The 16,422-nt window shown below is 42.9% G+C and overlaps 1 protein-coding gene across 1 annotated transcript in view; it reads right to left on the bottom strand.

Annotated features, from left to right (window-relative positions):
* Positions 1 to 4,153: 4,153 nt before the first annotated feature.
* MICALL2 (MICAL like 2) overlaps positions 4,154 to 16,422 on the bottom strand; it is a 143,012-nt gene continuing 130,743 nt past the window's right edge. The window contains exons 9-11 of the mRNA XM_044678891.1: positions 16,115 to 16,229; positions 10,823 to 10,869; positions 4,154 to 4,619 (exon numbers count right to left, since the gene is read on the bottom strand). Of these exons, the coding sequence (XP_044534826.1) occupies positions 4,525 to 4,619; positions 10,823 to 10,869; positions 16,115 to 16,229 (257 nt within the window). The 3' untranslated portion in view covers positions 4,154 to 4,524. The remainder of the gene's footprint in view (positions 4,620 to 10,822; positions 10,870 to 16,114; positions 16,230 to 16,422) is intronic.

Genomic DNA, 16,422 nt, shown 5'->3' with positions numbered 1-16,422 from the left:
AACATTGGACAAAGGACTGCAGCACTCACAAGGGTCACTAGAACCAGATTTAAATGTAATAGAAGGAAGGTGGGTGGCTCAGTGGATAGACAGGCCTGGAGACGGGAGGTCCTGGGTTCTAATCCTACCTCAGACGCCTCCTAGCTGTGTGACCCTGGACAAGTCACTTCACCCCCATTGCCTAGCCCTTCCTGCTCTTCTGTCTTGGAACCAATATGTAGCATTGATTCTAAGATAGAACATAATTTTTATAAAAAGTTAATTGAGAAGTATTTAACAAAATAAGTAATATAATAAGAACAGTTATTGTCCATTTGTGTCCAACTCTTCATAAGGCTATTTGGAGTTTATTTGGCAAAATTACCAGAGTGGTTTGCTATTTCCTTCTCTAGTGGATCACTTTTGTCAGAGCTCTCCATGATGATCTATATGTCTTGGGTAACCTGCACAGCATAGATCAAAGTTTCATTGAGCTCCACGAGCCGCTCCACTATGATAAGGCAGTGATCCAGGAAGGGATCATTGAACATAGAAAGATAGTGCAGCTAAGTGGCTCAGTGGATAGAGCAGAGTTAGGAAGACCTGGGTTCAAATCACTTTCTAGCTGTGGGACCTTGAGTAAGTCACTTCACCTTGTTGGCCTCAATTTCTTCATCTATAAAATGAGCTGGAGAAAGAAATGACAAACCACTCCAATATGTGTTGTGTGACCTTGGGCAAGTCACTTCACCCTGTTGGCCTCGATTTCCTCATCTGTAAAATGAGCTGGAGAAGGAAATGACAAACCACTCCACCAGTATGTGTGACCCTGAGCAAATCATTTCACCCTACTGACCTTGATTTCCTCATCTGTAAAATGAATGAGCTGGAGAAGGAAATGCCAAAGAGCTCCAGTATCTTTGCCAAGAAAATCCCACATGGGGTCACAAAGAATCAAACACAACTGAAATGACCAAGCAACAATAAGAGAACATAGATAACGTGAATGTGTGGTTTTCTAAGTCAATATGCAGTTTTCAGGGATACTTAGAGAGAAACCAAAACGGGGGCAATGACACAAAAAGACAGAGACAGAGACACAAGAGTTACAGACACAGAGACAGACAAATGTGGAGAAAGAGACAGATAAACTGAGAGACAAGAGACAGAGGTTTGGGCCAGCTTACTTTACTGAGGCCAAATCAAGAGGGTTTAGTGGCCTTGGCTGGCCCCAGAGTTTGCTGACCAAGGAGACAGATTACAAGAGGGCCGCCACTATTTGTCCATCCAACCTTCCTTTGGTGGACAAAAGAACTCTCCTGTGCTCTGCGATTTGGGCCGAGTCAGGAACGGGTTAATGTCCAGCATTAACGTCCGTGCATCTTTGATATCGGTGGTGCCCGTGGCATATCTTGAAATGAAATGTAAGAAACCGAATCTCAGAGCTAGTTGTTTTCTTCAGAATGAGTGTGAATGGGTTAGGGTTGTTCATTTCCATTCTGGTAGGGTGAAAATCAAGCTGGCCTTGGAATTGGAGGAATTAAGTCTAAATGCCACGTTCTACCGTATGACCTTTCCAAAGTCACTGAATCTCTTCAGAACTTAGTTTTTTATCTATAAAATGGAGACACAATTCACTAGGTGACCTCAAAGGTCCCCTTGCAGCTCCACAGCAATGATTCATTATGGTCTAGGAACTGTTTTATCATTTAACAAAAAATCTCTAGCCTTAAATTTCTTATAACCATCTTGAAATTAGAACCCTAAAAATGATTGACTAGTCCACCAGATTAATATACCTTTCACTTTGGAGATGAGGCCAAAAAAAAAAAAGGTTAGGTGACTTTTCCAAGATCACACAGATAAGTAGCAGAGCTAAAGTTCAAAGCTAAGTTCTCTGACTCCAAATCCAGCATTCTAACATCCCACCTGTCTGTCTTTCCCTACCCCATCTAGATCACCAAAAAAAAAAAAAAAAAAAAAAAAAAAAAAAAAAACCAAAGCCCCTGGACTAGAGGATCTTAGGACTTCCACAAAAATGCCTTCCTCAAGTTGTTCATCCTTCATTTTCAAAGAGAATGACATCACAGGGGGATGTCCTGATTTGCACATGAAGTGAAATTTTTAAAAAATCTTATCTTCCGTCTTAGAATCAATACTATGTATCAGTCCCAAGGCAGAAGAGCAGAAGGGCTAGGCAATGGGGGTGAAGTGATTTCCCAGGGTCAGTCCAGACTTGAACCCTGTCTCTAGATCTGGGTTCCACTGAGTCACGTAGCTGCTCTCCCTCCTCACCATAAATCGAATCGAAGTGAGGCAGAGTTGCACAAAGCAGTCAGCTTCGTTCTCTTCCAGAATAACCCAAGTCCAGTGGCAAGACGAAACTCAAGATGGATGGCAATGGCCCAGGATGGCACCTTCAACAGCTGGTCAGGCTCTAAGTGGCCCACAGCTTCGGCTGCCTTCGTGGCCCTTGGGGCGAACTGTTCTCATCTACCCTTTCCACCAGCCAGAGGAAGTCTTCCCATACATGGAGCAGACACCCCGCTCCTTCCCCAAAGGGTTTGAGGACCATCAGTTACCCTCCACCTGGTTTAGCCCACCTGCTGGGCTAATTTTACCAAGCTGCCCTGAGTAACAATATCCTGGAAGGACTGTGAGACTCATCCACTTGAATTTCTATCTCCTGAATCAATTTGATCTCTCTTATGAAAGCAGAACAGAAGACGCTTCTGCTGCTAGTTCTTGCCCCTTCAAGTTTAGCCTCAGGAGTGCTTATCCCAGTGGCTGCATTCACCTGTTCTCTCCCTTCTGAAAATAATACAAATAGAACTATCATTCCTGATCTCCTAACTTGGCAGGAATTCTGGGAGCCAAACCCAGCTCCAGCTCTCATAATTAACTCATTTCAGGTGCCTGAGAGCATCTACCCTTCTCCTCCCTTTAGACTAGTGGTTCCCAAACTTTTTTGGCCTATCACCCTCTTTCCAGAAAAAATATTACTTAGCCCCCTGGAAATTAATTTTTTTAAATTTTAATAGCAATTAATAGGAAAGATAAATGCACTGTGGCCATCACCGCTCCACTGAATCGCTGCAGCACCCACTAGGGGGCAGTGGCACCCACTTTGGGAATCACTGCTTTAGATGGACCCTGGTCTGTTTTCTCCCAGGATTTTTTGTGAGTTTCATATATAAGCAGCTTCCAAGCCTTCTCAGAAGAAGACAAGACATAAATCTTAAACAAATTAACTAATCTTTCAGGAAGTGTAGGGTAGATAAGTAGGGAAAAACTTGGGAAGGCATTTGGCAAGATCTATAACCCAGATCCCTTGATTTCTCCTTCCTCTGGAACAAGGGAAAGGGAGTAAATACCAATAAGGATAAAAACAGTTCTGAAGAGACCTCGAGAAGGTAACCAGATCCTAGAACTTCCTCCCTCCCTCCAAATGGTGCCAGTTCCTGCTTCCATGGGAACCTGATTTCTTTTTGTTCTATTCTTGTGTTTCTCCCATGCAGTCCCAAATGCTTTCTATAATTTTCCAAAATACCTTCAACATATATATCATACAGCAAACCTTGCTTGATTCTCACACTAACACCAAATCCTGATAATCCCATAAAAATTTTCCTTTAAACCCTTACCTTCTGTCTTAATATCAATTCTATTTTTTTTAAACCCTTACCTTTCATATTGGAATTAAATGCTGTGTATCCAAGGCAGAAGAGCTGTAAAGGCTAGGCAATGGAGGTTAAGTGACTTGCCCACAGTCATCCGGCTAGGAAGTGTCTGAGACCAAATTTGAACTTGAAACCTCCTATCTCTAGGCTTGGCTCTCCATCCACTGAGCCACCCAGCTGCCTCCCTTAGTATCACTTCTAAGAAAGAAGAATATCAAGAGTGAGGTAATTAGTGACTTAAGCAGTTAAGAAGTGTCATATTTGAACCCAAGTCCTTCCAACTTTAGGCCTGATGCTCCAACCGCTGTGCTATCTAGCTGCATAAAAACTCAAGATCAGACAGATTTGAAGGCTTCCCCAAGGTTACAGCTTAAATGGCTAGAGCCTAGATCTTCTGAATCATGGGTTTCACCCAGATTTAGCAGTTGCCTTGAAATCACGGACATAGCAGGACAAGGAAGGATGGAGAGAAGAGAGAGGAAGCTAGATTTGGATGCGTTTATTTTTATTATTATTATGAGGCCGTCGAAGATCTCTCTTAAAGGCAAGAGGGTTTGCCCTTCCCTGGCCCTGAAGTCTCTGCTTCTACTAGAAGCCCAGCAGGTCTCTGCCTCCCCAGAATAAGCAGGCCACTGAGTGCCCCCTCCGAAGGAGAGGACATTGTGAGCTGGCCATCACTCGGGTCCTTCCTTCCCACTGTGGGACGAGACAAGCTTGTCACCCTCTAACGAGTCCTGGATTCCATATTCCCTCTCGTCCTTCCCGTCCCACATAGTGGGTGAGGCTGCCATGATGGATGGAGTTGTGGGGTGGAGACACATTATCACCCCACTTCTTTGGCTGGGTCCTTGGAGAGAGGGAGCCGTCACTCTGAGGTTTTGCTTTTACTCCTGGGCCTCCAAATCTTGGATAAGCGGCCAGTCTTGTGTTTCTTCTTCTCTGCTCCCTCCTTCTGGAGATCTGCAGGGAAGAGGGAGAAACGTAGCTGAGCAGAAAGTACATGAAGTAGACAGTTGTTGTCTAAGCCTCTGATAATTGTCCAAGTTTTATTTTATAGATTTTTAATATATTTAATGTGTAATTTATATTATATACAGTATATTTTATATATATTTATATAATTTTCATTTTATAGATGAGGAAGGAAGACTGAGGCTGAAAGAAGGCACACAAGGGTCACACAGATAGTGGAACTAAGATGGGAGCCAAGTCTACTGTCTCGAAGTGGAATATTCTTTGCCTTGAGTTTTCCAGCCTTTGCACCTTTATTTGCATTATTGTCTCCAAATCCTTTCTCCTCTCTTCCTCATCTATAATGTGGGGACAATAACGGCATCTACCTGCCAGCATTAAAAGGAGATAATAATTGTAAAGTGCTTATCACAGGGCTTGGCACATAGTAGGTGCTCTATAAATGTCAGCTGATTGATTGTTCATTAATTATCTAAATTCTATTCATCCCAGCAAAAAAAAAAATCTTTTACAAGGTCCTTCCCCAATCCCCTCAGCTCTCCATAACAGTTGCTTATTCCAGGATTTATTATATCCTGCCTGATGGGATTGGGTTTTTTTTCATGTCAGATTAGTTTTACCTCCCCCCCTCCCCCGCCCCTTAACTAGAAGCAACCTGAGAGCTAGACTTGTCTGTATTTAACCCACAGAGCCTTGAATCTATACAGCTACAGTCACCATTAGTGCATTGGGCATGAATGACTGCCTACATCAGTGATTCCCAAAGTGGGCGCCACTGCCCCCTGGTGGGTGCTGCAGCGATCCAGGGAGGCAGTGATGGCCACAGGTGCATTTATCTTTGCTATTAAAATTTTATTAAAATTAATTTCCAGGGGGCTAAGTAATATCTTTTCTGGAAAGGGGGTGGTAGGCCAAAAAAGTTTGGGAACCAGTGGCCTACATCTTCCTCTCAGATGCTCTCTCCTCTCCAAGTTTTCAGGACCCTGCTTTCCTCCGGTTCTACTCCTACCTATCTGACCGTTTCTTCTCAGACTCCTCTGCTGTTTCATCATCCATTTCACTCCCCCAAACCTTGGGCGTTCTCCAAAGTTCTGCCCTAGGCTCCTTCCTCTCTTTCTTGGTAACCTCACAACATCCATGAGTTTAATCATCACATCTCTACAGATGACTCCCAGATGCCTATCTGCAGCTCCAGTGTCTCCCCCGAGCTTCTACACATCGGACATTTCAAACCAGGCATCCTAGAGACACATTCAGTTCAACATATCAAAACCAACTGGGCCACCATCTTCTTTTCCGGTCCCCCTCAACAGCTAGTGCTAAAACTATCTTGTATTTATACCTACTTTGTATTTATTTGTATTTATTCATGTGTTCCATGTTTTTTTTAATAACGTTTACCTTGTCTTAGGATCAATACTGTGTATTGGTTCCAAGGCAGAAGAGCGGTAAGGAGTAGACAATAGGAGGTAAGTGACTTTCACAGGGTCACACAGCTAAGAAATGTATGAGGTCAAATTTGAACCCAGGATGTCCTGTCTCTAGGCCTGGCTCTCTATCCACTGAGCCACCCAGCTTTCCCCTATTCCATATATTTTTATATGTATTTGTTGTCTCCTTAAAGGGTAGACCTTTTTTCATTCTCTGTACAGATATTCCTTCCACATCACTGGGGTGAGGAGAGTGTCACCACCATGATCTGGAAAATCCATGTGAAATTTTTTTGTCCCTCCCTTCATATCGGAGAAGAAGTCTGAGTTTTTTCTTTTTCTTTTATGGGGTGTTTATAATACCTTATTATAAAGTTTGGATTAAGCATCTGGCCATAGCTTATATAATTTCTAAACTTTCTCTGTGTCTCCTGCTTGCCTTAGCATGTCGGCAGTGTGCAGCTTCCACAAACTCCCCAAATTTTCCCTTTCGATTTCTTATGCTGACCCAGGTTTATCAAACACATGATGGAGAAAGTCATGACATGGAAGGGATACCTGTACTTGCATCTGCATTACCTGGCCCAGTGTCTGCATGTAAAAGGTGTTTAACAAGTAAAACCCAGTGGAATTCCTCATTGGCTATGGGAGGGGGGGTGGAAGGAGGGGAGGGAAAGAACATGAATCATGGAACCATGGGAAAATATTCAAAATTAATTAATTAAATAAAAATTTTCAAATTAAAAAATGAAATAAAGCTTTTAATTACCCCCCAAAAAAGTATTTAATGAGTACTTATTGATTAATGAGTTGATTTGTTGAATGAGTAATTTGGTTTGCTCAATGGTTAGATGGCTGTATCAGTAAAGCTAAAGTCAATTATGATACAAATTTTGGTTGGTTAGCTTTACTCTGCTTCTGGGCCCTCACTCAGAAGCCCTAATTTGAGCAAGTGGACTGTCTAGTAAAGCAAGGAAGAGTGTGTGACTGGCTCATGGTGTTTAGATCATGGCAGTACTTGGTGGGAAAGGCAAAGGACGTGCATGGCCAAAATGGTGGCTGAACCAGCATGGCAGATCAAGGGAAAGGCATAGCTAACACTCTAGTGCCTTTGCTCTCCTTCCTTCCCATCTTCTCCAACAGATTGCTCTCACCAATATCCCCTCTCCTCTGTCTCTCTCCTTTTCCCCTCTTCTCTTTCTTTCTCTCTCCCTTCCCCCCTTCCTTGTCTGTCTCTCTTCACTTCACACTCTCTCCTCCTCCCTCCCTCTCTCTCTTTCTCTCTCTCCTCTCTCCCTTCTACCCCTCCCCTTTTTCTCTTTCTCTCTCTCTGTCAATCTTTTCTATCTTCTGTTTCCTTTCTTGCTGCCTACAAATGTGGCCAAGTCTTCTTCCATCCTTAAAAAACCCTCACTAGAACCTACCATGACCACCAGCTATTATCCTATATTTCTTCACTCCTTTGTGGTACACTCTCTGAAGAAAAAAAAAAGCATTGACACTCAGGTCCCCCGCTTCTCTCCTCCCTTTATTCCTAACCCCTTGATATGGGACTTCCAACCTCAACATTCAACGGAAATCGAATAGCCTCTTCTCTCTCTCTTCATCCTTCTTAACCTTCTGTATTCAAGGCTGTCGATGCCCCTCTCTTCATGATATTTTCTCATCTCTGTGTCATATCATGAATGTTTTCTGTTGGTTGTACCCTCCTACCTGTCTGACTGTTCCTTCTCAGTCTCTCTCAGTAGGTCTTCATCAGTGTCATGCCTACTAACAGAAGGTGTCCCCCAAGACTATCCTGGCCTTTCTTCTTTTTATGTTCTCTCACTTGCTGATCTCATTCATTCCCATGGGTTCAATTATTATCTCTATGCACATAATTACCAGATCTATTTATCTACTCCTAGTTTCCGTCCTGACCTCTACTCCCACCATCACCAACTGTCTATTGGTCATTCAAACTGACTGTCCCATAGGCATCTCAAACTCAACATGTGCCAAAAAGAACTCATTATCCTTCCTTCAAAAGCCTCCCCCTCTTACGAACTCTGTTATTCCTGTCAGGAAGATCCCCATCCTGACAGTTACCCTGATTCCCCATCTCAGGGTAGTCTTCAACTGTTCTCTCTCCTTCCCCACAAATCCAATCAGTTGTCAACATCTTTATTTTTTTTAAGTTATTATTTTTAAGACCCTTACCTTCCATCTTAGAACCAATTGATTCTAAGGCAGAAAAGTGAGCCATGAACCAAAGGACTTTCTTTTCTTATTTTTATCTTATTTATTTTTAAACCCTTACCTTCCATCTTAGAATTAATACAGTGTATTGGTTCCAAGGCAAAAGAGCAGTAAGGGCTAAGCAATGGGAGTTAAGGGATTTGCCCAGGGTCACAAAGGGAGAAAGGGCTTGCAGCCAGATTTGAACCCAGGACCTTCCATTTCTAGGTCTGGTTCTCAATCCAGAGTCCCCTACCTGCCCAAGTCAATGTCTTTCTTCATATCACTCACATATCCCCCTTGGTTCGTGTGATTGTCATTCCAACATTTCAGTTGTGTCTGACTCTTCATGATCTTATTTGGGATTTTCTCCATAAAGAGACAGGAGTGGTTTGCCATTTCCCTCCAAATAGCCCCTTCTTAAGATTCATATAGACACTACCTTGGGTCAGACCCTCATCAACTCTTGCCTAGACTATTGCAATAGCCTTCTAATTGGTCTCTCTGCCTTGTGTCTCTCTCTATTCTAATCCATCCTCCACTTAGCTGCCAGAATAATTTTCCTAAAGTGTAGGGGTGACCATGTCACACAACCCCACTCAATGAGTTCTCTTAGTTCCCTTAGAAACCTACAGGTTCAAAAAGAAAGCCCTTGGGAGGGGGAGCAACTAGATGATTCAGTGGATAGAGACCCAGGACTAGAGATGGGAAATCCTGGGTTCAAATCTGGCCTCAGACACTTCCTAGCTGTGTGATCCTGGGCAAGTCACTTAACCCCCATTGCCTAGCCCTTACCTCTCTTCTGCCTTGGAACCAATACACAGTATTGATTCTAAGATGGAAGGTAACAGTTTTAAAAAATAAAAATTTTCAAAAGAAAGTCCTTTGGTTCATGTTCAAAGCCCCTCCTGACCTAGACCCTTCCTCCTTTTCCAGTCTTCTTATATCCTCTCTACACTATCAACTCTAATACACTGGTCTACTTGCTGTCCCTCAGATAGGACATCTGCCTCCATTCTCTAGAGCAGTGGTTCCCAAAATTTTTTGGCCTACCACCCCCTTTTCAGAAAAAATATTACTTAGTTCCCCCTGGAAATTGTGAAACTATTTATTGAACTCAGAATAGAATGTCATTAAAAAAAAGTGTGGCCATCACCGCCTTCCTGGATCGCTGCAGCACCCACCAGGGGGTGATAGCGCCCACTTTGGGAATCACTGCTCTAGAGCTTTGCCCTGGCTGCTCCCCATAGCTAACATGCTCTCTCCCTACTCTTGGAATCCATGACTTCCTTGAAAACTCAGTCCAAGTTCCATGGCTTCCTTGAAGACTCAGTCCAAGTTCCATGGCTTCTTTGAAGACTCAGTCCAAGTTCCATGGCTTCCTTGAAGACTCGGCCCAAGTTCCATGACTTCCTTGAAGACTCAGTCCAAGTTCCATGACTTCCTTGAAGACTCAGTCCAAGTTCCATGGCTTCCTTGAAGACTCAGCCCAAGTCCCATCTCCCCCAGCTGCTGGTAACATCTCCTTCTAAGACTACAATTCTATCTCCTCAGTGTTTCTCTCCTATGTTGAATTACGTAGTTCCCGTCATTAGAAGGTAAGCTCCTTGAAGACAGGGACTGTTTTTGCTTTTCTTTGCAGCTCTAGAATTTAGCACAATGCTGGCACAAAGTAATGCTTCATAAATGTTTGTGGACTGAATGGCTGACAAAAGATTAAATAATCTTAAGCAAGGAAGTAGCCTAAGACATTGGAATTTCATCAGCATTTCCACAGTTCTCCTTGACTAGCTTACCCTACCATAGAGGCCTGCTTCAGATTTTACTTCTTCCCACTCCCTCCTTTGACCTGATATTCTGAGTGGAATTTAAAATGGCCTCTGATTCACCCTCTCAGATCACAACTTGGACCTCCCTGCCAAGCCCCAATCTTTTCCCAAGAGGGATCTGCCCTCAGGCCTTGATGTTGCCCTCTTTCATAAGATAGTGTAACCAGAAAACTAACAAATAACACCTTAATCAATGCTTGGAGTGGGATTTTTAGAACTAGAAAATGCACCTGGTGATCTTCAGTAAGAATTTAGTCCCAGGCAAGAGTCTGCATGTGTCACCCTATTAAGAATGCAGTCCCGGGATAATGTCTGAATTAGAATTTCAAGTGTGTATTGTTATAGTCATTTTAAATGTGTGTTATCATATTAATCATAAGTAAGTTACTATGTCAGTCCTAAGCATGTGAATTCATTCTGTAACATAGTTTTTATTAAACTAAGTCATGTAGGAAGTTACAAGAAGGTCATCCAGTGATCATGGTAGCCAAGAACTGGCCAGGAAATGGCCACAAGGTCTCTTGTGGGAGGTAACAATTTCACAGACAGACACAAAACCATAAAAGTGTGTGTATTTTGCAATTGGGGGTCTCAGATTTAACTGGGGAGTCCGTAGGCCTCTGGCCCTGGGGTTTCTCTGCTCCCAACACAGGCAGATCTTTACCCAGAAGGTTTCCCAGCATTTTATTTTTATCGTAGGACATATATAGCTTACCTAGCTTCTGGATCATGTCCTGGATCACCTGGTCCTCCTCTTGCTCCCTGAAAAAGAGAAAGGCTTCTTAGCAAGCAAAGACTAACAGACCAAGCCCCAAAAAGCATCCTGTAGGACAGGTTATGCCTGGATGCAGTTCGGATACCCAGACACCCTCTAGAAGACTCCACTCTAACCAGGGAGGTGATCCATCCCTACTCAGGCCAGTGGGCATCTGAGGCAGGAAGATGCCAGCTCCAGCCCTGGGCTGGAAGGTTACCATTGGTTAAGGATACTTGCCAGTTTAAAAAGATAAAAGGAAATTAAGCCAAAATGAACAGGAAACACAGACACGAGCACGCACACACACACACACACACACACACACACACACACACACACACACACACATATAAAAACCCCTCCAACAATTCATTTACTGGCGGAAGAAACTAGCAACTCACAAATGACCCCCTTGGCCATTCTAAGAGAGGTCGGGGGCCAAGTGGTGCATTTTCTTCCCAGTTAGTGCAAATCGGCTGATGTATTAGCCGACTATGTTTTTAAAGGAGTCTATGGAGAAATATTAAAACCAAAAGAAAAAAATCTCACCAAATTAACCTCTCACCCCAGATTCCCCCCTCCCCTTTCCCAGGAGACAAGGAACTAGAATCTAGCAAAAGCAGGGCTTCCTGTCTCACAGAGACCAGGAGAGTCCTTCCTCGAACGGAGAAGGAAGTAGGGAGCTGGGGAAGGGGCTGAGGACAAGACAATCTCCCTGGGAGGATGACTTCCTGCCCACACACCTCCCCACCCTCATCCAGCCTGGCCTGACTACTTCAGACTCAGTTCTGCACAGTCCCTTTCCCACGACCTATCAACGGGTGCGGTTCTGTCATTCTTGTGGTCGCCAAAGCTGGAAACTCAGGAGTCTCTCCATGCGGTCCCTTCCTGTCCCTCACAACCCATCAGTCCCAAAGTCCTGTCCTGCCTGCCTTTTCAGCATCTGTCAATGGCTTCCTTTCCCCTTATATTGGCGCTGTGCTCCTGGCCCTCGTCTCCCTAGGCTTGAGTTATTCTTACACCAGCCTCCAGCCTGGCCTCTTGCTTTTAGGCCATCCAGTACACCGCCATCGCTTCATCTTCTCTAGTTTCCTTCATGTCACCCACCTGCTCGAAAGCATGCTAAATTTGGGTCCTAGACCCTGTTCTGTTCAACATTTTTATCAATAATGTCAATGGGGGCATATACATCAAGCGCTCTTCAAGTCTGCAAAGCTACAACACCTTGGATGACACAATCTTGATTAAAAAAGATTTTGAGATAATAATGAAGCTGAACTGTGTCAAATACATGCCAAGGCTCCCTATTACCTTTTGGTTCAGTCTTGCATTTCATAATAATAGTTCATATGTTCCTATAGTACAAAAGTTAAAAAAAAATTTTTTTAATTGTGCTTTCCAGGGCAACTAGGTGGTTCAGTGGATGGAGAGCCAAACTTAGAGATGGGAGGTCCTGGGTTCAAATGTGGCCTTAGATGCTTCCTGGTTATGTCACTTAATCCCCACTGCCCAGCCTTTACTGCTCTTCTGCCTTCAAACCTTCACACAGTATTGATTCTAAGATGAAAGGTAAGGATTTTTTGAAAAATAATTTTAAAAAATAAATTAAATTAAATTTTAAGAATAATTTTAAAATAAAAAATAAAAGATGGAAGGTAAGGGTTTTTAAAAATGATTTAAAAAATAATTAAACATTTTAAAATTATTTAAATAATTTAAATAATTAAAAATAATTAAAAATTAAAGTTGTGCTTTCTCCCCTCCATCCTACGAGATGGACAATGGAAATGTTATTGTCCGTATTTTATAGAGGAGAATGTTGAGCCTAGAAGAAAATCAGTAACTTCTATCAGTCCTATATTCAGTAGGTAGCAGAGCTGGGCTTTGGGTTATTCCATCTCCAAGACCAATGATCTTTCCCCCATGTCATGCTATCACACCAAAGGTTCTCCATAACTGAGCCCATTTTTACCTGTTGTTGTAGTTCAGTCATTTCAGATGTGTCTGACTCTTGAGGACCCCATTTGGGGTTTTCTCGGCAAAGATACGAGAGTGGTTTGCCATTCCTTATCTTGCTCATTTTACAGATGAGGAAACTGAGGCAAACAGGGTGAAGTGATTTTGATCAGGATCACACAGCTAGTAAGTGTCTAAGGCAGGATTTGAACTCAGAAAGATGAGTCTTTTTTTGCCTCCAGGCCCAGTATTCTATCTTCTATACTACCTAACTGTCTGGCATATAGTAGGTGTCTAATGAATGCTTGTTCCCTTCCCCCTTTCTTGATGCTTAAAACCTTCCTGGACTTGGGCAAATCACTTAACTTCCTTGGGCCTCAGTTTCCTCATCTGTAAAATAAAAAGATTATCGTCTAAGGTACCTTTCAGCTCAAGATCTAGAATCCTGCCACTTCCACCTCTTCTTTGCAAACTTAGTATGCTATATAAATGGCAGCTATAATTATATCCTATAACTTTTAAATTTTAAATTTATTTTTTTGTTTTTACATTAAACTCTCCAGCTGACTCCTTCTTCTCCCTCCCCTGCCCTTAAAGAAGGCCTCATTTGACAAAGAAGTAGATTTTATATAAAAGTATGTCTTGCTTGTTTCTCATTATCAGTTCTTTCTCTGGAGGTGGACATACACAAAGTCATTCTTCAAACAATATTTCCACGGCTGTTCATAATGTTCTCTGCGTTCTATTCATATTCTTCCTAATTCCGTGTAAGTCTTTCCATGTTTTGTTTCTCTTTTTTTTTCTTTTTTTTTACCCTTATCTCCTGTTATAGAATTAATACTGTGTATTGGTTCCAAGGCAGAAGAGCGGTAAGGACTAAGCAATGTGGGTCAAGTGACTTGTCCAGGGTCACATAGCTAGGAAGTGTCTGAGGGCAGATTTGAAGCCAGGATTTCTCGTCTCTAGACCTGGCTCTCAATCCACTGCGCAAGGTGGATTAGTTTAAAATTTAAAACAAAACAAAACAAAAAAAAAAGCCTTCTGTCTCTGGGATTTTCTATCCACTGTAATTGAGTTCAAATCTGAACTCAGACACTTCCTAGCTGTGTGACCCTGGGAAAGTCACTTGACCCCCATTGCCTGGCCCTTAATGCTCTTCTGCCTTGGAACCAATACATCATATCAATTCTAAGACAGAAGGTCAAAATTTTTTTAAAAAAATTTTTTAATTAACCTCTTTATTATTTCTTTCGGCACACTAGTATTATTTCCCAATCGTATGCCACGAGCTGTTTAGCCATTCCCATTCTTTGCCACCCCAAAGAGAGCCACCGTAAATATTTTAGAACATATAGTTCTTTTTCCTTTTTCCCTAACCATCTTAGGAAATAAGCCTAATCATAATAGTGCGGAGACAAACGCATACAACTGAGTCCTTATTCTGTACAATGCAGCCCTTAATGCAAAGTGTTCCTGCTTTGCTCTGTATTGCGTGGCCAGAGATATTGCCTCCCAAACCAGAGATTCTAGTTTATAATATATATATATATATAATATGATATTATACATTTATATTTATAATAGTTATACTATTATATTATATATTAACATGTAATATTATAACTTCTAGATTGTAATATTTGATGCCCTTCTAGAAATAAAACCATCTGCGTGTAACCCTCTAGCGAGGAGGGGCTGCGTCGTCTGACTGTGTATTTTGCAGGGACGTGGGACTGCCTTCTCGAGGGTCTCACCGAGTGGTGATGGTGAACAAAGGACCCCCCAGGGTTCTATTAACGGGGCATCCCTTCTGCCCGATGGCCCGGATGGCTCCTGTCTTTCAGGTGATCGACCCTTCCAAGTTCATCCCCTGGCTGGAAACTGGGGGATGAATTCTTTAGTCCCAGCCTTTCTCAGAGGCTCAATTATAATGGGATTACAGGAGGCAGCTGGGTAGCTCAGTGGATTGAGAGCCAGGCCTAGAGACCAGGGAGGTCCTGGGTTCAAATCTGGCCTCAGATACTTCCTAGCTGTGTGACCCTGGGGAAGTCACTTAACTCCCGTTGCCTAGCCCTTACCTCTCTTCTGCCTTGGAACCAGTACATAGTATGGATTCTAAGACGGAAGGTAAGGGTTTAAAAAAAAATTTTTTTTTAAATAATGGGATTACACAACCTGCTTCAGTGGAAGATAAAAACCTTGAAGTAATGATGTAAATATATAAATATCCTCAGAGTCCGGCACACCTACGAAGCACTCAAATATTTGTTGAACTGAACCAAATTAAACCAGAATCAAGCAGCTTCAGGCAGGGGCAATGATCATCCTGGGGTGTGCCCGCATAGCTGGGCACACCTCTTGGGGGTCGTGGTCCAATTATGCCCAACTCTTCATGACCCCATTTGGGGTTTTCTTGGCAAAGATATTAGAATGGTTTGCCCTTTCCTTCTCCAACCCATTTTAAAGATGAGGAAACTGAGGCAAATAAGGTTAAATGATTTGCCCAAAATAGATTTTTGAACCATGATACATGTAAAACCCAATGGAATTGCATGTTGGCTATGGAAGAGGGGTGGGAGGAGGGGAGGGAAAGAACATGAATCATGGAACCATGGAAAAATATTCTAAATCAATTAATTAAATAAATTTTTTCAATTAAAAATAAAATTATATCAAAAAAGAAAAGAAATTAAAATAAAATAAAATAATAAAATAAAAGATTTGCCCAGGGTCACATAGCTGGTAAGTATCTGAAGCCAGATTTGAACCCACTGACTCCAGGTCCAGTACTCCATCCGCTGTGCCACCTAGCTGCCCATCTCTGGGTAGGACCCTAAAATTGTCCAATCAAGCCCCCATTTTATCCACAACTCTTAATCACTCAGAGTAGGTTCCCCACTCCTAGCCTCATAAAAACCTCTCAACTCGGATAATGGAGCTCGAGCTAAATGCTCACCCCTTCCCAATTGTGGATTCCTCATCAGCAAAATATGGACGATTATTCATGCCACCCCGTTCTTTACCGGAGTTGGGGGAGGCAAAAGGGATGAGTGAAAGCACCATCAGAAAAAGCCTTGGGAAAAGCTGAGAGATGTGAAGTATCCCTGGTTTCCTTTTCCTGGAGGGCACAGAATATTTCCTTCTAAGCTCCTGCCAAGTCCCATCCTTGCCTCCTGCTCCATTTCAGAATCCAGGTCCCCTCCGTCAGGCTGCTCACTTCCACTGGATTGTCTCCTTCTCCCTTTTCTCCCCCAATCCCCGCTGCTGTCAGCCACTCCAGCCGCCCCGTCCCACCTGAGCCGATCCTCATCCAGACAGTCCACGATGTCGCTGCGATCATTCACCGTATTCACATACTGTTCCAGAAGCTCCTGCTCCCTTTTCATCTCCCTCGGAGTCTTCAATGCCTCTGTAAGGTTGAAAAGAGCCATGACCCTGCCTGCCCCACCTGCTGTTTGCCCAGGTGAGCAAGCTAGGCTCACCCACTTGTTAGTCCCTATTTCTCCTGCAGGTGGCAGCAGCTCTTCTCTCTCATGGTAGCATGGACGCCTATCCAAAGCCACAGAATCATGGAATCTTGAGCGTTGGAGGGCACCCAAAGG

The sequence above is a fragment of the Gracilinanus agilis genome, chromosome 1 (assembly GCF_016433145.1).
Source record: "Gracilinanus agilis isolate LMUSP501 chromosome 1, AgileGrace, whole genome shotgun sequence".
Lineage (NCBI taxonomy): Eukaryota > Metazoa > Chordata > Mammalia > Didelphimorphia > Didelphidae > Gracilinanus > Gracilinanus agilis.
The sequence above is the reverse complement of the archived record's forward strand: the minus strand, read 5'-3'. Positions and strand labels throughout refer to the sequence as shown.